The sequence below is a fragment of the Corythoichthys intestinalis genome, chromosome 10 (assembly GCF_030265065.1).
Source record: "Corythoichthys intestinalis isolate RoL2023-P3 chromosome 10, ASM3026506v1, whole genome shotgun sequence".
NCBI classification, from domain to species: Eukaryota; Metazoa; Chordata; class Actinopteri; order Syngnathiformes; family Syngnathidae; genus Corythoichthys; species Corythoichthys intestinalis.
Genome location: NC_080404.1, coordinates 29,112,494 through 29,138,123, shown reverse-complemented (window position 1 = coordinate 29,138,123; position 25,630 = coordinate 29,112,494). Strand labels below are relative to the sequence as shown.

The window sequence follows — 25,630 nt, the reverse complement described above, 5'->3', positions numbered from 1 at the left end:
ACTTTACTTTGTGCTCTTGCCAATCTGGGTGATTGTGTTCACCTGTGACCCTCTGTATAAAAAGTCTGCGTCCAACCTTGCCCTGTGTCGGTTTGTCTGCTATCCTGCCACGTCCTAGTGTAAGCCTTTTCTGATGATTGATGTTTTAAACCAATGGCTTTTCTTTTTTGTGGAACTTACTCAGTTGATTGGTGTCCAGGTGTTGCCGTGATTTTTCATTATCTTTCTTTTTTTTTAACCTTAAGATCTGGAAAATAAACTTTTGTGTGAACTGAACTGTCAAGCATTTGGGTCCTTTGGTGCATCTTTGTCACTAACAAGACAGGTGACGTCACCTCGAGCTGTTGCTTTCTGGCTCACCCCTATCTCCACACAAGAACTCAATGCACCATGAATGGCTCTCTGCTCAGCACAATTAAAGCTTCTGGATTTACTTTGCTATCAAGCCATGCTGCCAAATGACAGTCCCGGAATCCTTGAATACACCATCTCCCACATGTATGTGTTTTACATTATTTAGGCGTTGCCTAGGTAAACAACAATGCAGCGCTGCTGACAGGCAGCGGTGTCTCATGCAGCAGGAGCCGGCATTGGGTGCACCAGTGGATCACTGAATTTCTAGCTTTACTCGATAATAATAGAATAGCCCTTTATTGTCATTATACAGTTGTACAATGAAATTGTGGAGCATCTCCCTTTACAGTGCAGGACAGGTAAAAATCTCAAAAGTGACTTGCACATATAAAAGTATAAAATCTAAATAAATATAAAATGTGTATGAGGTAGTTCTATGTTCAGGCAGTGCAAATAATCGAAGTTAAGTAGCAGCAGTTGACAGAGAAAGCATTGGAATATTGCACGTAAATAGTATTGCACATACGTACAATATGTGTGAATAGAATTGAAGTAGCAGCAGCTGACAGTGCAGGCATTGAATATTGTACGTTAATATTGCACGTAAGTAGTATTGCACATAAAATATTGCATGTAAATGAATATCGGACATTGGGTGATGTGGTGTTACATATGGCAGTTCAGGGTTGAATTGGCTTTAGGAAAGAAACTTTTTCCTCAGTCTGTTTGTTCTTGCTTTTAAACACCTATAGCATGGTTCACTAAATCCGGACCTCGGAGGCACTTTTCCTGTTGTATTTTCCATGTCTCCCTCCTCCAACACACCTGAATCAAATAATCAGGATCATTATCAGGCTTCTGGAGAGGTTGCTGTTACATAATCATTTGATTCAGGTGTGTTAGGGGAGAGAGACGTAGAAAACACGACAGGATAGATGGCATCGAGGTCCAGATTTGGTGAATACTGACCTATAGCGTCTCCCAGAGGGGAGCGGTTCAAAAAGCTGGAAACCAGAATGTGAGCTGTCCTTGAGGATGTTTAAAGCTCTGCTGAGGCACTGGGTGGAGTAGATGTAGTCTGCCTTGATTGTCCCCTGAAGCCTCTCCCTGTCTGCTGCACTGCAGCTCCCGTACTAGGTGGAAATGCAGTATGTTAGCAGGCTCTCAATGGATCAGTGGTAGAACGCCAGCAGCAGATTCCTATCCAGCTTGTTCTTGCTGAGGACTCGCAGGAAGTGCAGACGTTGCTGAGCCTTCTTTACGATAGCTGTTATGTTTGCTGTCCATGAGAGGTCATCTCAGATCTGGACTCCCAGGAACCTGAAGGTGTGGACCCTCTCCACACACTCGCCGTTGATGTACAGGGGCGGTGGGTCGGTACTGTTCCTCCTGAAGTCCATGATGACCTCCTTGGTTTTTACTGGTGTTCAGGGCCAGGTTGTTGTCTGAGCACCAGGTTGAGAGTTTGTGGACTTCTTACCTGTAGGCTGCCTCATCTCCCTGTGAGATCAGTCCAACCACTGTGATGTCACCAGCAAACTTGACGATGGTGTTGCTCCTGTATCCTACTTCCAGGGACAGCAGTGAAAAAAATTATGACCTCTTTCACCAAAACAGGTGTCAGGTTCATACGTATGTGTTTTATGTAATGTGGTCTTTGTTTAATAATGCACGGCATATCAATAGCAAATAATGTACAGATGTTGACCTCCACTGGGGTGTCCCTTTTTTTCTTGCCAGAAGGAGCCCCATCCCCCTCCCCAAAAAACAAAACAAAACAAACAAAAACAATCGAACACATGCTAACGTGCTGCTTTTGAGTTCCATACCCTCACATTACCAAATTTGAAAATTTACAATGACAATGTGAAATAGAAATAGAGTTGTAACAATGCTTTAACGGACTATTTATTCATTAATTTATTTATTTGGGTAATTGATGTATTACTAGAAATTAGCATGAATGAGTGCTATGTAATTCAGTACATTGAACAGCATATCATTCTGCTCCCATAGACAGAAAATAGGCATGCTAACAAAACACATGATCATCACTCAAGGCTGACCGTGTAGGGGTGTTCATTGTTTTTTGTTCCAAGATCTACTTGTCAAGGAAACAACCTCCCAGTAAGTAGTTAATTATGTTGTGTGAGCAACATACAAGGTTATGTTGCCCACACAACATAATTAACAATGTGCATTTAAAAAAACAACAACAAAAAAAACATTTTTATTCTTGTTTCCGCAAGCTACCCACACAAGCGTTGCGATCGACGTAATGGGCACCTCTGGTGTAAACCTTTGACAAATATGTAATAACTGACCACGCGCAAAACAACCATACAATGTCGTTTTTACATTTATTGAGCTACAAAGTGGGATAAAGGTGTAATGCTTTATTGATGTGGATTCTGTTCTTCATTTGCATTCATTAGTGCAGAAATCTGTCACCCAAGTTCTTCGTGCTCATGAATAGTAAAAAGCACTTCTTGTCATTCCGCTTTCTTCAGCAAAGTGGTTTGGGTGGTTTGTTCATTGCCGAATTATTTCCAACTGTCAGATAAAAACTAAATTGAAATAATCGATCCCATCATTTTGCACTTAGTCACACTAGATGGAGACGCGCGACGCGTAACAGAGGCTCACAGATAAGCGCATGACTCACTTTTTACTTGAAGACACATATCAATAAAATTTGCATCATAACAGCTAACTGGATAATTTTCATTTTAGTAAAATATTACAGTGGGGAATTATTCTAAATATCAAAGTTAGAATATGTTTAGCACTTTAAGGGAGATATATTATCCTTTCCCCACATCATTTTAACTAAGGTCCCAGTTATGCATTATGAATGAAGCCTCATTTTTATTTTCTTTGCTGAGATTAGCCCATTTCGAGAGGGTGGTCCTTTCTCATACATGAACAAGCCGCCCGGACCCCTCTTAGCCATGTTGGGCCTTACCAAAGCGTGGCTTTTTGGTTACATTTACAAGGTTTCCAATTGCATACGAGGTGGCCTTTTATTTACAAGGTTTCCAATTGCATACGAGGTGGCCTTTTATTTAGACCTTATCTGAATACAGCCTGTTTTGAGGGGTTGGTCTCTGGTGAGTCTGAGAATCCTCAGCAGCTAAAGTCAAAGCAAGAGATAGTGCAAATGAATTGTTGTACGAAGTAGCCACTTTCACACAGACATTAAAAGTTTGATTGTATTTTTACTACCGTATTTTTCGGACTATAAGTCGCAGTTTTTTTCATAGTTTGGGTGGGGATGCGACTTATACTCTGGAGCGACTTACGTGTGAAATTATTAACACATTATTATATCATTTCACATGTTCTTTTGGTGTTTTGGAGTGACACTGATGGTTTGGTAAACTTGTTAGCATGTTCTTTATGCTATAGTTATTTAAATAACTCTTAATAGCTACAGTATGTTACATTAACATACCGGCCGCGTTCGCATTTCGTTGTTCATGCATCATGTAACATGAGCATGCGGTATACTTATTCAGCATATTGTTCTCTATTGTATTTTTATTTTAAATTGCCTTTCAAGATGACATATCTGTTCTATGTGTTGGATTTTATCATGTAACTTTCCCCCCAAAATGCGACTTATACTCCAGTGCGACTTACATATGTTTTTTTTTCTCTTCGTTGGGCATTTTATGGCTGGTGCGACTTACACTCAGGTGCAACTTATAGTCCGAAAAATACGGTACATACGTAAATACAATATTAATTTTAGATCAATGCATGGAGAGATCTAAGTGTTTTAAGCCGAGTTGTCATTCAGATTATTTTTTTGCTTTGACTAGCCACAGGCATTTAAATGGTCGAAAAGGTTATGTAAGATACAAGTTTTTTTGAGTTGCACTTGTGATTTCATATGAAAATCATATATCAAGGTACCACTTTTATGTAATTGTTACTTAATAGAGAGTGATCAATCTCAAGCAGAAATGTAGCAAAACCACACACATAGGCCGGAAACTCGGTGTGTATACGATGTTCGACCAAGTTATCTTCATTTTTTTTGGACTCGCTTTCCTGCTAGCAAGCGCATGCCCGCGAGGAGATTGTGAGTTCTGTGTAAATTGAAGAAAAACAACTAAAAAACATGATCTTGACCTCCTTTCTTTCTCCATCTCTATCTCTGCAGGCAGTTGCGGTTTGGCCTAAGTAATAATGCTGGGAGGAAACCGAGCTCCATGGCTACTGCGACCGCTCGTGGATGAGGATCCTAATTTGTCGACGGAGTGAAAGAAAAAAAAAAAAGCCTATTAAGTAGACCTAAGTAAGCCTCATTTGTTTGTATTTCAAAGCTTTATCTATCCTTTAAGCTTAGTTCACTTTCAGAGTTCCATATGCTTTTATTCACTGAAAGTAGCTTGTGATTCGATGAAAAGATATGTCCATGTCAAACACTGCTAGGGTTCATTATACACTAGATATTATTGTACGCTACACCTGTGGGCTCGCCTACACCGAAACAATAAATAGATAAAGCTCATTAGCACTCTTGATGGCACTCTTCCAAACTTGAGATCATTTAGAAAGCTGCCTTTGGGGGCTTTCAAGGCAACAATGCAAATTGTCTGTGTGCAGCTTGCCAATCAAGAGTTCACATGAGGTCATTTCCCTTTTTGCAACTGAAAGGTCGGGTCCACAGTGCCACCATAATGAGAGCAGAGAAACTGGGATGTAGAGCATCTGAATATACATAACACACTTTGGGGACCAACTTGTCTTTCATGGTGCCACAGATGATCCAATTAGGCTCTGATTTGTCTCTTCGTCTGGATGTTAATAACCACCGCCTATGCTATCCTTTTGTTGTTGTTGTTTAACAGCACCGCCCAACAAGCCAGATGGTTTGTTTCCCAAATACATCTGGGGAAGAGTCTGCATAAAGTGTGGTGAACTGGAAAAGGGAGAACTTTTTGAGAACTTTTATAGGATAAACAAGCTTAAGCGTAAGCAACAGTTATCAAACTGGGAACCCCGGGTGGTCCATGAGCTGATTATGTCATATTATTTTACAAAAAGTACCTGGCATTCAATAAAACAAATGTGGAAACCAATTACTACACTCTACCTAAGGGCCAATTAAAAACACATTAAAAAAATCTGGCATCCCTGAAATTGCACAGGCTTTCAAGTTCTCTCACCTTCTTTTCTCATGTAAAGTCTACCAGGCAACCACTGAAAAATAATAGCAGCTTGGGCTAAGCTTTCGGACAAAAATTTCAAACATGTCGGTAAATCATTGCTTTACAACTCGTAAATTGGCCCCTGTTAAGGCTTCTGCCCTGCCCTCCTGAGAGCTGTCCCACCTTGGGCAGGTGTGCATGTTTTTATTTGATTGCAGGTTGGACATCAGACGGTTAGAGCGGCCACAGGTACCAGCAATGACAATCTGCCATCTTTAAAAGCCAGTGGACGCCACCACCTCGTCGCACGATCAACTAGTCTGTTTCCTACATCAGTTGGATCTCGCGTTCTTTATTGTTTATCTGATCAGCAGCTCACGACCCTTTTTCTCTCGCCCCAGGTCCTGCGCCTCTCGTCGGATTCCACGGCTGCCACTTTCCCGAGCTTCATCGCTTCACACCGGCTCAACTACCCCGAGCGGAAAGCTTGGTCTTGTTACTCATAAATTGTTTTGTTCATCATCACATCGTGCTTGAGTCTGCTCAGGGTTCCTCTCCATTCCGCAAATCCTAACAGGAACCATGTCTTTAGCAATATTCAGCAACTTATTACCAGTGCTGTTAATCTTACTTTTAAAAAAGTAATTAATTACAGTTACAAATTACTTCTCCCAAAAAGCAATTGCATTAGTAACTCAGTTACCTGCATGTAAAAGTAATTAGTTACTTGACAAAGTAACTGGTGATAATTTTCATGTTTTTTTTGTCTTAAAAAAAAAAAAAAAAAAAAAAAAAGTCACACAATCTGAAGTTTAAAGGGTTTTTGGGACAACAGTGATATTGCGGCTATTGTGATAACTCGATAATAATAATAATCATAACTAGATAATAACCTTTGCTATATGTGGGAGTCATTTAATGTTGTGAATCAATCGTTAAAGTTGTTAAAATTGCTCCCGTTATTGCATTAGTTCCCTTCCGTCTATTTTCGACATGTGTAAGTTTTAAAACTGTTTCATCATTTAAAGATAGATTTGAGTTAAGTTTTGCCGATTTAGGAGCATTTTAGATCAAAAGTGACTTAGGTTCGCCAGGAAGGTTCTCTACAACAGAGCCTTCATGAGAAGTCTACTGCTTTAAGATGGCGGCTGTTTACTAACGCATTTAGTTCTTTATTATAGTATACAGTATGTTGCTAATGCCGCCGTGTCTGTCTTTTGCATCTAGTTCTGTATATATGTGATATCTACCGAAGCATCATGTGAGTGTAGTTTGTAGGCTATCGGATGCAGTCAGGTATTATTGGAGCCACCTAGCATAGTAGCATCGCGTTTGCAACGGTGTCACACTCCCTTGCCTCCTCCCTACTCCTGCTCTACTTTCTTGTCTCTGTGAGTCCGTCTTTTTCCAGACTTTTCTCACGGCAGTCAACCAACATCGTAACACATAGTAACGCACGCCTTTCCCGCCTCAGTAACGGTAACGTTGTTGCCAAGATGAGAAACGTAATTAATTAGATTACCCACTAATGAAGAAAATAACGCCGTTATTAACAACACTGCTTATTACCTTCCACCAGGCTTGTTTCTTGTCACATCGACAACTGGAGATAAGCTTACCAGTCATTTAGGGGGCAAAATAATAATGAAATACAAAGCTCTTTGGAGGTGGACATTATTAGAAAATAAAATAAAAAGTGGAATAATGTTCAGTATGAAAAGTGGGATAATATTGAATACAAATAAACTCTCACTTCATAAACACCCCCTACACAAAAACAAATAAATAAATAAAAATATATTCGAGCTGTATTGTAGTGTTGTTGTGTTGCCTGTCTTCTTTGCAACATCGATCAAACACCATTGACTCCCTAACGACAGCTACACTGTCTCTGTCTCATTGTTTAAGAAGTCTTTGAAGTTCTGTAAAATATAAAATCAATGATTTCCCTTTCATATTAAGTACTGATTAAATATTGATTGAAGTCCAGCTTTATGGTACATCGCCCAACACTATCGGCATTCAGCTCTAGATTCTTTGTAACAACAAAAAAGCAAAACAAAAAAGTTGCTTCTTCTGCTTTGGCTCTTATGTACATATGTAGGTTCTCTGTCAAATAAAATAGGCTTCTGGTTTCTAAATGGATGTTCAAAGGCCATAGCCATGCATGATTTATACTTAGGCTTTGATTTCATAGAGTGTGTATTACATAACAAAATTCAACAGTTAAAACTTGTGCAAAGTTCTGGATTATTATAGATGAAGCAAAAGTGTGGAAGTTACGGTTCCGAAGAAAGAACACCAAATTCTGTATGTCCTGCATTGTTGTCAAATGCGCGTCCTTCTATAATTAAAAAATTAAATGAAAAAATAGTAAAAAACAACAACAACAAAAGCTACTTCATCATCATGAAAAGCTAGATCTGAGTACACCTCATTGTACCATGACAAGCTGTGCCGTCTGGAAGCATTTTTTTATGTACTGTATTCCTATCAGCAAACTAAAAACCCAAACTGAATCTTACCATAGTCACTCTCATAGAAGACAATGAACTTCTGCCAGTACAGCTCTGAAATGAGGGTGAGCAGGACGTCGTTGATGCGGACAGGCGGCCGCGCAGCTAACGTGTAGCTCTCGCCGTCTGGGCTGGGGTTAAACTGGCAGGCGGTGCGTGGAACACCATCACCGTTCCTTTGGATGAACAGGTGGGGGATGTGCATGGCATCCGTCAGGGATTGCAAGGCGCTGGCAGCCGCGCAGCCAGTGGAGGTGACCAACGCGAGGATCCCTTGGTTCATCAACTCGCATGCTGGTCAAGAGAAAGGATAAAACAGGAATTTTAAATGATTAGCACATGGAAGAAAAAAATACAGTATATATGGGAAAGTGAAATTTGGATTCAGTAAACTAGTTTTGTTCCTTTTCCTCAGTCATCGTCTCTTAATCATTTTTAAAGCGGTCATGTTCTGCCCTCATACAAGACAGAGTCAGTCTGGATTTCATCCCATTTGATTTTTTAACACGGGAAAAAATGTGTCTGTTGCCTGTTGCTTTTGTTTTTTACCTTTTCCATCTTCCAAGTGGCTGATTTATTTTGCAAATTTCTACAAAATCATCATCATCATCCTTAACCAGGCATGGTCTGAACGCCCCGACGTTTTGGTCTTGATTTGACCAGAACAGATGGCTGCATGCATAATACTAATGTGTTTGTCTTTAGACTTTGTATCGTAGAGTGCAGCCGATCACTCAATACCAAATTCTTCTCCATGCAAATTACTCTGTACAAGTAAACAAAAAAAATACATCACAAGTCTCCTGTAATTGCTTGCTGCTATCTAGCCAATCATTTTCTAATCAAACCTCTTATCATAGAGCTGACTTCAGACTCCTTGTGCATGAAGCGCTTTCCAACTTTGTCCCTGCAGTTTTACAAACAATTACGCTCAGTTCTCCCAGTGGTTTCGGTCACATAATGTATTAGCAATAGAGGTGGTCTTGGCTAGAACACTAGATTTAACAATGGGAAATGACAGTCGGATATAATGAATATCAGAACAAGACACAGAGGACAGAGTCAATTCATGAAGCCATCAATTTTTAGAAATCATTTTGATTTATTATTCAACAAAGTGTTCTCATCTGGGCTCCAGAATGGAAGATAGTTCTTTTTGTGTCCCACTGAGCAGAAATCACACCGAGCAAGCAGGAAGTTGCTGCTGATGTTGTAATGTAAAGGACCGATGAGAGGCTCAGCAGGGGTTCATCTGCCGATTCTTGTCCCAAAAATGAGACAGCTCAAATTCGCGTTATCTCGAAAAAGGAGCTTGAGCATCAGTCGCTGCCATCCTCAAGTTTTGATTGACATGGTAGATGTATGTTAATCAGCCAGAATTAATACTGCAGATGTATGTTTCCAGCGTCTGAGTTGTTCTTATCATCTCTACATTTGTATTTACATATGCTACTGGGACTTTTTATCCTCTTAGGGTGGATCAGGACGTCTGCTGGGAAAGGCGCCAGAATATCTTTGAAAGATGAAAATGTCATCTTCAGCATCATTAATATGTCAGTATCTCACAAAAAAAACTTAAATAACAAGTTTTGTCTGGCAAGGAGTAAATAATGTATCACTGTGAATAGACTTGAAGGGCATGTTTGTCATCCATTATTGAGTTGAAGCCCAAGAGACTGATAAAGCCGTGCAATAGCATCATATCAAAATAGCTACGTGATGGAATTCACAGTTCATAAACCGTGTAAAAATGTTAAAAGGCAACATCTGAATCTTTCATAGAGTTGTCTGTTCCAATGGTTATCAACAGCTCCCATTCTTTTACAAGCATACAAGCAATGCTGCTCTCTCATCAATAAATACATTAATTAAGTGGTGCAAGGACATTTAGGCAAATGGCAATCACTATTTTTCACCAAATATTGTAAAACTTGAAGTTTGGATCTCAACTGTTGACATTCTACTTGTCCTTATTCAAAATTATTATGGAGTCCAACTAAAATTAAAAACATATCTGTATATGTTTTTTCTCCTCGAGATGCAGCGATTCCAAAATTACATTCCAAGACAATGTGTCAATACAAAACGTCTAGAACACAAAATTGCAACTCAAAGTGGGGAACATTTGTACAAAAGAGCAATCCAATGCCATCCAAAAGCTTTTCATATTACCAAAATATCTAGTCAGTTTGAATAATAGCCCAATTTTGAACAAAAACAGCAGGCAAATGGCATGCCCCATTTAAAAAATGTCATGTACAGTTCCTAGCTTGTTAGAAAAAAAGTGCAAATGCTGAAACCTGGGGCACAATAATAAGGAAAATCAATAATGATGCCAGTAGATGTGTAAAAGAAGAATACTACTGAATGCGCTTCAGACGCAAGACTGTATTACACTACAGGGCACTACAAATCCCAATAGCAGGGGCCGCTAAATAACACTGTGAGGAAGAATGGAGAAGAAAGACTGACAGCCAAGTGAGACTCATACTCATGGTTGTTTTGTGCGGGCACAACTCGAGAGTGCACCATAAGTATGAGGCTTTGTAGCCTTTTACATTAATGCTGGAGAAGGCACGGGAAAAAAGACATGGTGGTGTGAAGGGAGAGAAACTAAAATGGTGTGGGGAAAAAAAAAAAGAACAAAAAAAACATGTTTTCGTACTGTAATGATTTAAAGAAAAAAAACATTTTCAAACATAACGTGTTTCATGGGTAAATGTTTCATTCTAATTTGTTTTTATCATTGTTTTATCAAATTTTTTTCCTGCGTACACTGCAAAAACACACCTCCTCAAAACTAGTTAAATTCCCTTGTTTTGAAGTTTAAATCTACTTGAAATAAGCAAAATTATCAGCCAGTGCTATAAGTAAAATTTACACAATTAGATTTCTTGAAATAAGAAAAATAGCAAGCTGAAAATAATCTTAACAGACTTATTTTAAGCAATATATGTGTATTATACTAGTATATATTTATTTAGGGGACTCCGGATTCCTCCTACATCCCAAAAACATGCGTGGTAGGCTGATTAAACACTCTAAATTGTCCGTAAGTATGAGTGTGTGCGTGAATGGTTGTATGTCTCATTGTGCCCTGCGATTGGCTGGCAACCAATTCAGGGAGTACCCTGCTTACTTCCCATAAATAGCTGGGATAGGCTCCAGCACCCCCGTGACCCTCGTGAGGAAACGCAGCATGGAAAATGAATGGATGAATATATATATATACTGCATATATATATTTAATATCATATGATATATTATATTTAATCTTAAAAGAAAAAGCTTGTTGTCATAAATGTTCTTAATTCCAGAATAGATATTGTTCAAACCATTATTTGAAACAGGTACGTTACCGGGGGGGTGTGGGGGGTCAGTGCCCAACCACGGACACGCTCTGCCAACCCAAAGAAAACTGGACGTAGTACTAACGGCAGTCTGGGCACCACATATGGCAGGGGTCCACAACCTTTTTTGCACCACGGACCGGTGTTATTTGTTTTTTTTTCACAGACCGGTGTTCGGACAAAATTTGCAACTCATCAAAAATTGCAACGATGCGGTTCTGCGCATGCGCGCAAATTTAAACATGGCCGCAAATGCAGCGATTCCAAAGTAAACACTACAAACTTTCTTTAAAGAAAGGAAAATTAACTTACATTTGATCATGGAAGGACATGTAGAAAAGTTCTCCTCAGATACATCCTGCCATTTTAGCTGCACACAACAACTCCATACCACTCTCTCACCATTACCGACTTCGCCTTGTCGTTAAGCATTAATTAAGAAGCCCGCTTCACAAAGATACGATGGTCGAAATTGTAGCAAAGTTTTCAATTCGATGCTCTTGCAGCTATGTCAGGATATTCTGGAATGACCTTAATCCAGAACCTCGGTTGAGTTGTTGTTTCAAATGTACGTTTAAGGTCGCCGTCATTTGCGATCTCTACAAGCTGATCCACCTGTTGCACCTACATGCTCGAATCACTCGGTTTATTCAAAAACGGGTCACAAATCCACTCCTTCGCAGTTCGTGGGTGTTCAAGGTTGTAGGCTCATCTTCTGGCTCGTCAGGTGGCCTTTTCGCCGTAAAAAATATCTCCAAAGACGTCTGTTTTCTAGACATCTTCGCTCGTGTGGGGGCTAATTATTTCCGGTAAAAAAAAGTGCTGCGCCCGCGGCTTTGTAATACATTATTATCGAGGACAAGCGCCCATAGATATATTATATACACAAAACGAGATGTACTGCTAACAGTCCAATCAATGGATCTCTATGACGACATTCTAATCTATCCTGTAGTAATATATCTAGAGAAGAGAGGGATATTGGTGTGTTAAACAGGGGCACAGGGTTAACTCGGCCAGAATGCGCTCATTAATACATTATTATTTCTGTGCGGCCCGGTAGCAAATGCGCCACGGACCGGTAACGGTCTGCGGCCCGGCAGATGGGGACCCCTGGCGTATGGTATCCCATTCATATAGTACTGATGTGTTCTAAGGTTTAACCTTTGAGTTGTTACCTCCTCTTTCACCTTAAAAAAAAAAAAAAAAAAGAAAAAAAAAAAACAATTAAATGAAATGTTGGTTTTGTTCCTAGGGCGCTACACACATTTACGCATGTTTTGATTTTTTTTTTTTTTTTTTTTTTTTTTTTTTTTTTAAATTTTATCAAAGTTTTCACCAGTGTTCATCTGGCTGTTGAGTTTGGTGAGTTTTGAAGCATTCTGAGGGGGTCAAAGTAGGGCTTAAAGCGTCGGCGGGACAAAGAATGACTGCTAGGGGGCGCTTGGTGCTACAAAGTGTATTTGCAATTTGTCTTTACACGATATCAAAGATTACACCTGTCTCAACCTGCCTGCCGATTTTGGTGCATTTTGAAGCATTCTAAGGGGGTCAAATTGAGCTCAAAGGGGCTGCGGAACAAAGAATAACTATGATAATAATAATAAAACCGAGGAACCACAACAGGTTACCTAAAAAAAAAAAAACATTGTCACCTGCATGTCCATACTGTTCAGTCAAACTTTTATTTGTTGAGACCAAATCACAACAACAGTTATTTAGGAGAAAACAAAACATGTTTTAAAGTGCAGTAGCCCTACGCTGGATTTCAAACTACTTGAGCATTGTAGCTTTTTTTTTTTGCCCCCCCAGGAAAGACTAATGCCCACCCACACCTGGCATTCTGGTAACACCACTGATTTGAAGGCTATTTTTTTATCGATTTAGGTGAAAAATTAGCTTTTAGATGTCTGGGCTTAATAATAACAAATAGAGATTACTTAAAGTAAGTGGAATAATCTTAAAAATTAACCTGTTAACTTGTCTTCAACACTCAGAAGAAGATGGAGAAAATTATTTGACTAGATTTAAGAAATATAGTCTGATTAAGACATTATAAATTTGCAGTGTAAGGCTAACAGAGCACACACACAAATTAGTCTCTCATCACACTAGATTTTTTTAGGTTTTGTTAGCATTACATATGATGAAGCCACGGAACCAGGTGATAACCCACCCAAGCACAGGGGACAACATTTGAACCTAAACATCAAGACTATAAGGCAGATGTTCTAACAACAAATCCACCACACTGTATACTCTTGAACAATTCAAATTTTATTTACAGTCATCGAACCAGAACTGGCAAACTTAATGTGATTAAAGATTGGTGTAACATCCTGAAGCAAAAATGTATCTTCAATGTTCTTATTTTGGCATATTTATGAAGACGTGTACACACAGCCTCAAGCCCATCATACTACAGAAAGTCCACTAACAGACGGGAGGAGGGTTCCACAGCCATTGCCAAGGATGATAATGGTGGAATAATGACCCTTAAATGGGCCTTCTGAAGTGGTCGGAATCCATCACTCATTCCCTGGAAGCTATCCGACATCTTTGTCACCGTGTGTCACCGCCATTATACATACATCTTCAAAACGGTTTCTTTAGACTACATCATTCTCAGAGTATCTTCACAGTTCACACCATATCTAGTAATGTATTTTAATGCATCTAGACACTTCTACCACAAGATGGATACACATGGTTTCTTAAATCAGGAGATGGATTAATTAATCAAAAGATACCATATTTTCCGGACTATAAGTCACTATAGTTTGGCTGGGGGTGCAATTTATACTCTGGAGCGACTTATGTGTGAAATTATTAACACATTATTATATCATTTCACATGTTATTTTGGTGTTTTGGAGTGACACTGATGCTTTGGTAAACTTGTTAGCATGTTCTTTATGCTATAGTTATCTGAATAACTCTTAATAGCTATGTTACGTTAACATACTGGCTACGTTCGCATTTCATTGTTCATGCATCATGTTACATTATCATACTATACCAGGGGTCCCCAAACTACGGCCCGCAGGCCAGATACGGCCCTCCTCCACATTTGGTCCGGCCCCCTGAACAATACCAGAGAGCATTTCGATTTTTTTTTTCTTTCTTTTTTTTCAATAGTATTATTTATTTCCTGGCTTTTTTCTGTGAAGAACTCAGACAGGGTTATTTGGTTATTATCTATTTAATTAATAGTGTTATTATATTATATTATATTATATTATATTATATTATATTATATTATATTATATTATATTATATTATATTATATTATATTATATTATATTATATTATATTATATTATATTATATTATATTATATTATATTTAGGGCTGTCAAAATTATCGCGTTAACGCGCGGTAATTAATTTTTTTAATTAATCACGTTAAAATATTTGACGCAATTAACGCACATGTCCCGCTCAGACAGTATTCTGCCTTTTGGTAAGTTTTACAGCAAGGCTTTTTGTGCTGTCCAACAGCGAACTCTTGTGGTCGCTTTGCGACATGGTTTATTGTTTTCTTGCCAGTTCAATATGGCTGGACGACGTCTCGGGCTGACGCCTACGTTGTAATGTTGTGCTTATATGATCTTTGGACAAGATTTGTTTGTTTAGTGAACCTGTATAGCGTGCTAAGCTAACGTTGTTGCTAATGCAATGCTTGTGTACTTTTTTTTTGTAGTTTTACGACGGTCTAAAGAGGACAATGGTTTGAGGCCATTTTATTAATAAATCAGATGAAAAAGGAAGAAGGCTGATTATTAAGGCGTCGCTCACTAGCTGTCTAGCTTTGGAAAAAGTAGACGCTTCGGAGTAAGGACAGCATAGACAGATTTAAATGACAGTAGAGTGAAATGCCCACTACAGTCCTTATGTACCGTATGTTGAATGTATACATCCATCTTGTGTCTTATCTTTCCATTCCAACAATTTATTTTACAGAATATATATATAATTTACAGAAAAATATGGCATATTTTATAGATGGTTTGAATTGCGATTAATTGCGATTAATTACGATTAATTAATTTTTAAGCTGTAATTAACTCGATTAAAAATGTTAATCGTTTGACAGCCCTAATTATATTATATTATATTATATTATATTATATTATATTATATTATATTATATTATATTATATTATATTATATTATATTATAATTTTTATTTTATTTACTTTTGTTCCATGAAGAATCCAGAAAGGGTTATAAGGTAAATAAATTTTTACATTTAGGCACTCCTGCAATTGTCACACTTTTTCTCTTACAAACTGACCCAGGCCCCTAATCAGAGAAGGGAAAAGTTATGTGACACTCACAGGAAAAAGTTTGGCGACCCCTGTACTATACACTTATTCAGCATGTTGTTCTCTATTGTATTTTTATTTTAAATTGCCTTTCAAGATGACATATCTGTTCAATGTGTTGGATTTTATCAAGTAAATTTCCCCCCAAAATGTGACTTGTTTTTTTTCTCTTCATTGCACATTTTTGGGCTGGTGTGACTTATACTTAGGTATGACTTATAGCCCGAAATATAAGGTAATTTCTTTGATCAATGGCTGAATACTTAACCAGATGGCTGAATCAAGGAATGATTTGTATTTTTTAGATGGATTTTAAATAAGAGATAGTAATCACACTTTGATCATCGTCAAGAAACAACTCTAGTACAGATAGCGACTGAAAAAAAAAAATACTTTTTGTCCTCGCCTCGTCTCATCACACTAGTTTTTCATGATCAGTCAACCACAAAAGAAAAGAAAAAAAAATACATAATATAGATACGAGGACCAAAATAGACATTTCAGTTTGGTCCAACACAGTTGGTTTGCAAATTTAAAAAAAAGTTGTCGTCTGCCTGTCGTCTTACCCTTCTTTGTGTTTTTTAAGAACATAATGCGACAGGACGGTACAATGGGACTGAATCTTTTGTGAACTGGAATTGTCTCATTGATTTCACAGCCTAAATGAGGTGGTCTCATTTAGAAATGCTTCACAGCTCTGAGCAAAGTCGCAGCATTCGACATGGGAGTCACTGAGGAGACTTGTGATCAGAATGTTGTCGACACAATCTACCCTGCTGTGAAACTGCCGTGACTGATCAAATGGAGACAGTGCATGCCATGTGTGATCTAAAATTACCCCATTTTCCATTTCTTACGTCTCTTTTGCGCATTAAACACGGAGAGATTGGAAGAGCTGCAAAATTGAAATGAATCTTCAGTGTCAAATGTTAAACAGAGTAAGAACCTTTCATGAACATGAGGGATGAAACTGTATCGTGGTTTAGGAAAAATGTGCAAAAGAACATCAGTTGGAACCAGATAACAGACGACATTTGGTACTTTTCTGTATTAATTTCTCTGTGTTTTGCATTGTATTCTGCAAAAATGTGACAATTGTAATCCAGAGGCCTTTTGCCAAGTGTAGACTGTCTGTCTGGCGTTAAGGTGTAAGGGGTGCAAAGTCAAACTACATCAACATTACATGAACTATTGGTCTGTCTCAAGGGCGTAGGTTTGGTAGGGACGATATAACAAACTAACCTGCATGTACACGTTTTGCTGGGACTAGGACATTCAGTGGCGCCTCCAGAATTTTTTTCATAGGAGCGGCGAGATAGGGCCACTTAAAATCTTGGGGTGGCACACCAAAACTAAAAGCCATAATTTCAGTTTTTTATTATGTTGTTGCAGTAAAAAGGCCAGAAGAAAACTATCAGAAAGACTTAAGGCTCACGCTTACTGATATACTTTGGTGTATTGTGTTATATTTAATGATACTAATGATTTAATGTGCATAGTTCATCACAGTCCAGTCAACATTTTGAGTTCCACAGCTACTACAATCTGACATTATACTGGCGAGTGGGTTAGCCAACAAATTATTATCGGGGGGGGCGTGGCCACCCACTGGTGGCTTCATTAATTAGACCAACCAGATTGGGTGAACGGGGGTCAATGCAACATTTCTCACAAATATGAACCTAATTAATTGATAGGCTAAAATGATCAATGCAAAATAAATCCGTATCAACTGATACTAACCTTCATGTGTATTTGTTCAGGTTCACCGTTCGATTCAAACCTACTAAAGAAACATTTTGAAAACTTCCAGAATAAATGTTTGGATTTTATTAGCAAATTTAAATTGCAATATTTGAACATAACCTAAATTATATTAACGTATAAAATTAACACACTTGTTAAGAATCTCTTAACTATCCAGCAATGCAAAACAAAATAAACATTTGTCTTAAGGCCACTCAACATTGTCTAAATAAATCAACATAATTGAGAAAACTTCTTAGTCAGGGTCAGGGGTCGCGTTAACCGAATATTTTCCGTCGTTGACCGTTTTTTTAAAACGGTGACGGAAAAAACTGAAGTCCGTCCGTCATTTTGACAGGTTGCAATTCACACCCCAGACCACAGGGTGGCGAGTGAGCATATTAATTAACTATTGTCTCTCTTAATGCATGACGTCGTTGGCTATTCTGTCAGAATATTGTAGCGTCACCGGGGTCTGGCGGCGGCACCGTGATTGACACATCAACGCGAGGTTCTTATTGGTGCACCCGGTGTGCCAGCGCGTCATCCAATTGGTGGACTAGATTGCCGCCTGTGTATAGACCCCAATCACATGACGTCACAACTCCGCCCCCTGACTGGAGCCGCCACATTGTGTGTCAGCTCGTCGTGTTTACACATTACCACTACGTACATGCCTCCTATTACGCCGTGTTTTTCTGCTCGTTAACAATAATAATCAAAATGGTGAAGGCGTGTGTGGTGGTTGGTTGCAGTAACAGAGAAGATAGACGGAGAGACTTGAAGTTCTACCGTATTCTGAGAGACCCGAAAAGGAGAGCGAGATGGACTGCTGTAATTTGACAAGAAATCCTGGCACCAAACGATCACCACAGACTATGTAGTAGTCATTTTATATCTGGTAAGATGCATTTAATATATATTTAGGAGATTTTGGGCTGACAACCACAATTAAGATCATTGTGTGACGTTGGTGATTGGGGTCTATATAGTTGCCTCTTTTTCTTTGGGGGCGGAGTTGTTGTTTTGTTGATGTTGTTGGCGGTAAGCAGAGTAAAAAGAGGGAGAAAAATACCACGACTTCCGTGTCTATTACAATATTAATTAAAAATAAATGAAAACTAAATACTATTGAATATGTCATCATTATCATTTTAAAAAATTAAGTGACGGGTAAGAATGGAACGAAAATGTCTAGCGCAACCTCTGGTCAGGGTATAACAAAAACAAAAAAAATTGAGCCTTCCTTCAGAAAAAAAACACGACTCTTTTGGTCCACAAGCACAGCTAAACGCCACAAAAAATGAACATTTATTACCTCGACTATGATTAATGTATGATTATCTGGAAAAAAATGTCTGCATAGGCTGCAAATTGAAGGGAATAGTTACCTTTCTCGCACACATCATATAACTGTTTGCATTACTCTAACACACGTAATATAATTAATCAGGGAATAGTATCATTTCTCATATTTACTGTAGGACTGTACTACTCTAACACAGCTAATATAAAATAAATAGCACACCATAGTTTAATGAAAAGAAGCAGAATAGATACACAACGCCAACTTATCACATAAGCCCAACATGTGCGTCACGAACAAGATTGACGCACCAACTCTTGCAATCAGTTCTCCCGGCCACTCCAAGGACAAATAGCAGGGCGCTCTGTCCTAAAACAAGTAGTGTCCCGCCCAGCCAGGATAACAAAGTTGATAGCGGGCGCTTGGGACGTCAAGACCAGCATCGGTCACTGTGGCAACCACGTCCCAACCTAACCGCCCAAAACCGGCCACAGAGGGATTATCCAAAGACAACACCCAGCCACATCTTTGGCCCGGCCCACTCCACCGTAGTCTTTAAAAACACTGGACACTGAGATAAAAAACAGTTCGCTGCTCGGAAACTTTTCTATGTAGCCTTGTTTTGGATCCAGCATTGTTCTTCCGTCATCTGTTTTTGACTTGTTTTTTGACCATTGTCGACGAATAAATTGTCAACCTGTTTTCGGTGAGCCTTTTTCAAACTTTTGGAACATGGAGTCAGTGCAAAGGGTTAACACAGGGAGTGAACGCGCGGAATTTAAGCCCCACCGATTGACTTGCTCGGAAGTGACATCAGTGGAGCGGCACTTCGTTCGGCTGTCGCCGTTTCCATGCGGCTTGGCCGGTGGGGCGAATTCCTTCAAAATACAAATATATTCAAATAATGTAAAAAATAAATAAATACATTTTAAATAAATGCAAGTCATCAGCCAATCAAACGTGCGTTTGAGGCAGAAAAATTGAAGTCTGAACATAAGGAAAATAATTCACTTAATAATAGTAGGGTCAATTCTATCCTAACAACATATGGGAAGAAAATCTTTAAAACTGAACTCATTATATAATGCAAACAAGGTTGCTTAAAAGTTGGTTGGGACAATTTGAGCAAAAGTTGGTCGTGTTATGTCCCGACCGTCACTATGCAAACCTACTGTCTGTCTTCACGTTGTCTGGTATTTTTAGGGATTACTGACATATTTAAAGAGTTGAAAGTAACTTCAGAGTGAACTTTTACACTTTTGAATGCTTCATTTTCTGGGAAGTATTATTTATCTATTTTTATATATATTTTTTTAAAGTCTGTATCTTTGTTTTTGACTGGGAAAAAGTTAAGCTAGTTTGCCCCAAAATAAACCGGTTCATTATAGAAGTAGCACGGTTCAAATGGAGAGAAAAAAAGTAGCGACATATCATTTAAAAAATGCGATAATTGACAGTAGAGAGGGCATGCTCAGTCCAAGGAAACATTTTGATAAACGGGGCTATCATAGTTAATTTCAATTTATTTGCCTTTTCCATTACTCTAAAATCTTTGAGAAAGAGTTCGGGAACATGATTGACAGTAAATTTGTGATTTAGGGTGGTATTGATGTTGGTGTGCAACAGTCTATAATGTCAACATAAACTCTAATGCCCACCTAAACAATGTAGTGTTTGGTAACTCAAGCAATAGTTTTTTTTTTTTTTTTTTTTTTTTTTTTTTTTTTTTTTTTTTTTTTTTTTTTTGCTAAACTTTTTTAAATTTCCTGATGCAGGATTCCAAAAATATTTTTTTCAGACAAGCTAAATAAAGGCAGAAACGAAAGATACCATTTCAAATGTTCACATTAACCAGCTGAAATAGTGGATTGCTAATCCACTTCTTCCTTAATGTAAACAAATTAATATTAGGTGTTCACTCCTTTAAGAGCGAAACCTTCTGAAAAGAATAATTGGGTAAAAATGTGGCAATCACTATTTTAAATCATGAACAACGCTGCTCGGTTTAACATTTAAATGCCCTACAACACTGCAGTTTCGGTAACAATGAGTCATCCCTTGCAAACAGCCTGCCATAAATCTCCCAGGCCCTCACTTTTAGGAAGATAAACATCCGCAGCCCTCTATCCTCACTTTCACTCCTGCTGTCAAACTAAGGTGAGAGTATATTGTCGTCAATACTATCGATGCCAAGGCGGCAGTGTCATCTCTGCTGTGATGTAGTACTTCACGGCTGTAAATTGTCCCCCGCAGACAAGTGATGGGCAGCGCAGCAGAAATTGACTTAGTGCGGCAGATTTTATACAGAAAGTAGTCATCAATGACCCCCCTCCCAGCCACCTGTGCGATGAGGGAGGTAGAGAAGGTTGTCCTCTAATCTTTGCCTCCAGCTGTCTTTGAATGCATTTCTACAGAAAGCACCATGGTGATAAGAAACTGTCATGAATGTAAAGCCTTTTCTTCTTTCCATTGGAATGACAAAACAGGATCATTTTGTATAACACTCTCACATTACAGAGAACTGCATGCTGTGCATACAAGTACATGGCATTTTTCTTGATATTGATGGATTGATGTACTTTTTGGGAGACTTGACAAAACTGCCTAATATTGCCACTGGTTAGAAAAAATGATTGGAATTTAGCTTCTACTTAAGCAAAGACATAGAAAAATAAGTCCAGGGGGCGACACTGTGCTCATCCATTTCCAGCCGTTGTCTGACCAGCTGCTGCTGTGTTCCACCGAGTGACTTCATTAAACATATAACCAATAAACAATAAAAGCAGCACAGCATGCAGATTCAGTCGTGCTGAGATTGCACATCATTTTAATCTTTTTTTTTTTTTTTTCCCTGTATTCAAGCTGCTGCTTTATGTCCTGTGCTGCAGAAGGGGTGGCAATCAATATCTTTCGGTATATGGAGTACAAAGAACATAAATGCTATTTATTGATCAGCAATGATCTGATGTTTAGAATGTTTACTTACAGATTTCAGGAATCAAGATTGAAATTGAAAATACTGAGATACTGTATCTGTACATGCCCTCAAGCATATTTTTAAATGAATCTGGAGGTCGTGTTTGCCCACCCATCTGACAAATTAAAAGCCATTACTAGTAATCCTTAAAACAGTTGAAATAAGATTGAAGTCCACTTTTGTGGACATACAATTGACTTTTGAAGGAATCCATGGATAGAAAGACTTGTAGTTCTTAAAAGATAAACATTAATTTGATATTAAAGCCCCTCTTGATGGTTTCGTTTTTATACCATTTTTAAAATTAGTTCAACTAGTGGGTCGCCATTGTTGTTTACGTCGCAGGGCGGTGACGTCACTGGGTTACGCTGCTGGGCTTACAACATAAACATTTAATCTGTTAACCCTTTTAGTTTGAACCCGAGAGGAACATTAACGAGCATGACAGCACTGTCGATATTTCACAAAACGCACAGCAAAATGCACAGGAAAAACGAGATGAGACGAGATGAGAGTATGACAAAACCGGTGTTCTGCCAAAATTTGCTACACCGGTGAAACGTCTACAAGAGGCAAATTTGACACCTAAAGTACTACCCGTGCACTTTCAGCTTGTCTTGTTTAGATGCATACAGATAGAACATACAAACGATGCCTTAAAAAAAGACTTCAACGTAGTAATATCAGATATGAGTGGTTTAAATACGCTACGTGACTAATGTGGTCAACAGATCAACAATCTGCTTCAAAGCCACCACATGAAAAGGTAATAAAAGACTCAATAAAAACACAAATAGTAAGTACTCGCTGCTTTTAACCGATGTGCGCATTGTTGGACGTCTCTAAAAGTTATTGCAGAACACCGGTAATGTTAGTCTAGTCAGTGACAAACTACGTCATCACCCCAACGTCGTTTGCATGCATAAAACATGGCGCCCTCCTTAGGTCAAAATATGTACTAAATATTAAAAACAATAAAACAATGGCAATATTTAATGTGTTTCTAATAGCATGTTTTCGTAAAATACAACAATTGTGGCTTATCAGAACCTACAAGTCTTTAGTCCGAGGTTTCCTTTAAAAAAAAAAAAAAAAACAGAAATACTTGGTGACGTCCCCGATAATTGAGTGAAATGACTCGGTTAATAGCTAAAATTTTGAAAATTGTTTTTTTAAAAAAAAGTTCATTTATAGACAGTGGGACGCTACTGTACAATTTGTATTTGTAAGGCAATCAAAAGCGCTAGCCCAGCACGTTACAAGTTCATCTGGTGCTAAATGTCAAAGCCCATGTCAGCTGGCTTGCGATCGTGTTTTTAACTCATTCATGTTCATCTCTGATAATCTCACAGAACTGCAATAAACTAAAATCAATAAAGACAAATATAGTTAGTTATTCATAGATGGGAAAGCAATTCGTGTAATAACAAGCAGAAATGGTTTTAAAGCAGTACATATTGTAATGGGCTTCACGTTTAATTCGATTGACGCCGGAAATGTGCTTGACAACTGTTTGTGTCTGTGTGTTCGCTTTGTTTTCAGCTCATTTATATAGGTACACTTTTTATATACACACTGACTTATGGTGGCCCTGAAATGCAAAATGCAAAAAAAAAAAAACATTTTTTTAAAACATAACGGCAAATTAAAAATCAGAGCGGCTAATAAAAGTCACAACGACAAATGAAAAACACAACGGAAAGTTGTAGAATAGTTCTGTAGGTGAACACTGTACTTGGTTTTTTATTTCTTATTTCAGTGGTGGGAAGGCACTCCTCAGACCCAACTGTTTGAATATCTATTTTGCATTATATTATTTTATGTCCTCTTCAAGAGCGGCCCTTTGAAGAGGACATATAATAATATAATACACCATATGGTACACCTTGGATTGATCACCTGTCAATCACCAATCTTACATGTTGTTTTGGAATATCGAGGATTATTTCAAATATAGACCTCAACATAGTTCACAGGCCATGAGAGGAAAACACAAGCTATGGAGGGCTGAGTGTGTCACACAGAGCTGCAATGTCTCGTAGCGTCACTTTCACCTCGTGAATACTCAACAGTGACTCAATTCTTTCAACAACCTAACCCCCAAGCTAACGTTAGGGATAAAAGTTACCGACATAAAAAAAAAAAAAAAAAAAAAAATTGTATCTGATGTGTCATCTTTTAGAGGGAACAAAATATCACAGAGAATCAAACTATTCAACATGAGTATCCTGGAACATTTTCTCGTTTATTTCATTTTGTCTCTCTAAGTGCACTTTTATTTGTTCTTTCATCAGCTTGACAACCTCAGCGTTTCATTCAGTTAAATAAATCTAATGTTGTCCTTTGCATTTATCAGAATGTTTCCTTCACTCAGCCAACACGGGACCACACAAAGTTGAGGAGCTACATTATACGCAATAGCAAACATATTGTGAAATTAATATCTCCCCGACAGTGGTAATCCAAATTACACTTTATCATCAGAATTTCTGATACAGTGCCGGCATCGTTTGGATCTCATTAGATTGTGCTGGTGGGTTTGGTCTTATATAAGGTTTAGTGAATAATGCTCAGAAGTCTGATTTAGATGTGTCAGTGATGCGAATCTTTGAGGTTTGCTTTTTTTTCTGGCGCTCATAAATGACACTTTATCATACACTCTCCTTCAAAGGTATAGGAACAGTGGAAACATTTGGATTTAAGGTCAAAAGAAGAATATGATTTCAAAAAACTACATTTCAGATGCTTGCACTTAGATTTGAAATACAACACACCCATAAGTGACATAAATTACTATGTCTTATTACACTGATTATTCAAACCACATTACTGGCAGAAAAAATCAATTTCGATGCTCAACCCTATGGAGCAGGGGTGTCAAACTCATCTTTGTTGTGGGCTGCATCGTAGTTCTGGTTTCCTCTGTCAACCCATATAAATGTATTGTGCCCTTATATATGTGTCTTCAACAAATTGAAAAATACCCAAGGTTCCAGAAAAATTGTTTTTACTGGAAGCACTCTTTTCCCTTACGTGAAATCCTAGGGGAACAAGTTGAACATTTTGAAGCATAAAATGTACAGTGGGGCAAATAAGTATTTAGTCAACCACTAATTGTGCAAATTCTCCCACTTGAAAATATTAGAGAGGCCTGTAATTGTCAACATGGTTAAACCTCAACCATGAGAGACAGCATGTGGAAAAAAAAAACAGAAAATCACATTGTTTGATTTTGAAATAATTTATTTGTAAATCATGGTGGAAAATAAGTATTTGGTCAACACCAAAATTTCATCTCACTACTTTGTTATGTAGCCTTTGTTGGCAATAACGGAGGCCAAACGTTTTCTGTAACTCTTCACAAGCTTTTCACACACTGTTGCTGGTATTTTAGCCCATTCCTCCATGCAGATCTCCTCGAGAGCAGTGATGTTTTGGGGCTTTCGTTGGGCAACACGGACTTTCAACTCCCTCTGCAGATTTTCTATGGGGTTGAGACCTGGAGACTCCAGGACCTTGAAATGCTTCTTACGAAGCCACTCCTTTGTTGCCCTGGTTGTGTGTTTGGGATCATTATTATGCTGAAAGACCCAGCCATGTCTCATCTTCATGACCTTGCTGATGGAAGGAGATTTTCACTCAAAATCTCTCTATACATGGCACCCATTCATTCTTTCCGTTACACAGATCAGTCGTCCTGGTCCCTTTGTAGAAAAACAGCCCCAAAGCATGATGCTTCCACCCCCAAGCTTCATAGTGGGTATGGTGCAATTCAGTATTCATTTTCCTCCAAACACGAGAGCCTGCGTTTCTACCAAAAAGTTCTATTTTGGTTTCATCTGACCATAACACATTCTCCCAGTCCTCTTCTGGATCATCCAAATGCTCTCTAGCGA

General features: G+C 38.4%; 1 protein-coding gene across 4 annotated transcripts in view; it reads right to left on the bottom strand.

Moving 5' to 3' along the window:
• The window catches only part of grid1a (glutamate receptor, ionotropic, delta 1a), a 489,918-nt gene that overhangs the window by 186,145 nt on the left and 278,143 nt on the right, over positions 1-25,630 (bottom strand). For 3 of the 4 annotated variants that reach the window (XM_057847666.1, XM_057847665.1, XM_057847668.1), the window contains one exon: positions 8,039-8,323. The exons of the other annotated variant lie outside the window; for it this stretch is intronic. In XM_057847666.1, the coding sequence (XP_057703649.1) occupies positions 8,039-8,323 (285 nt within the window). The remainder of the gene's footprint in view (positions 1-8,038; positions 8,324-25,630) is intronic. 4 annotated transcript variants of the gene reach the window in all.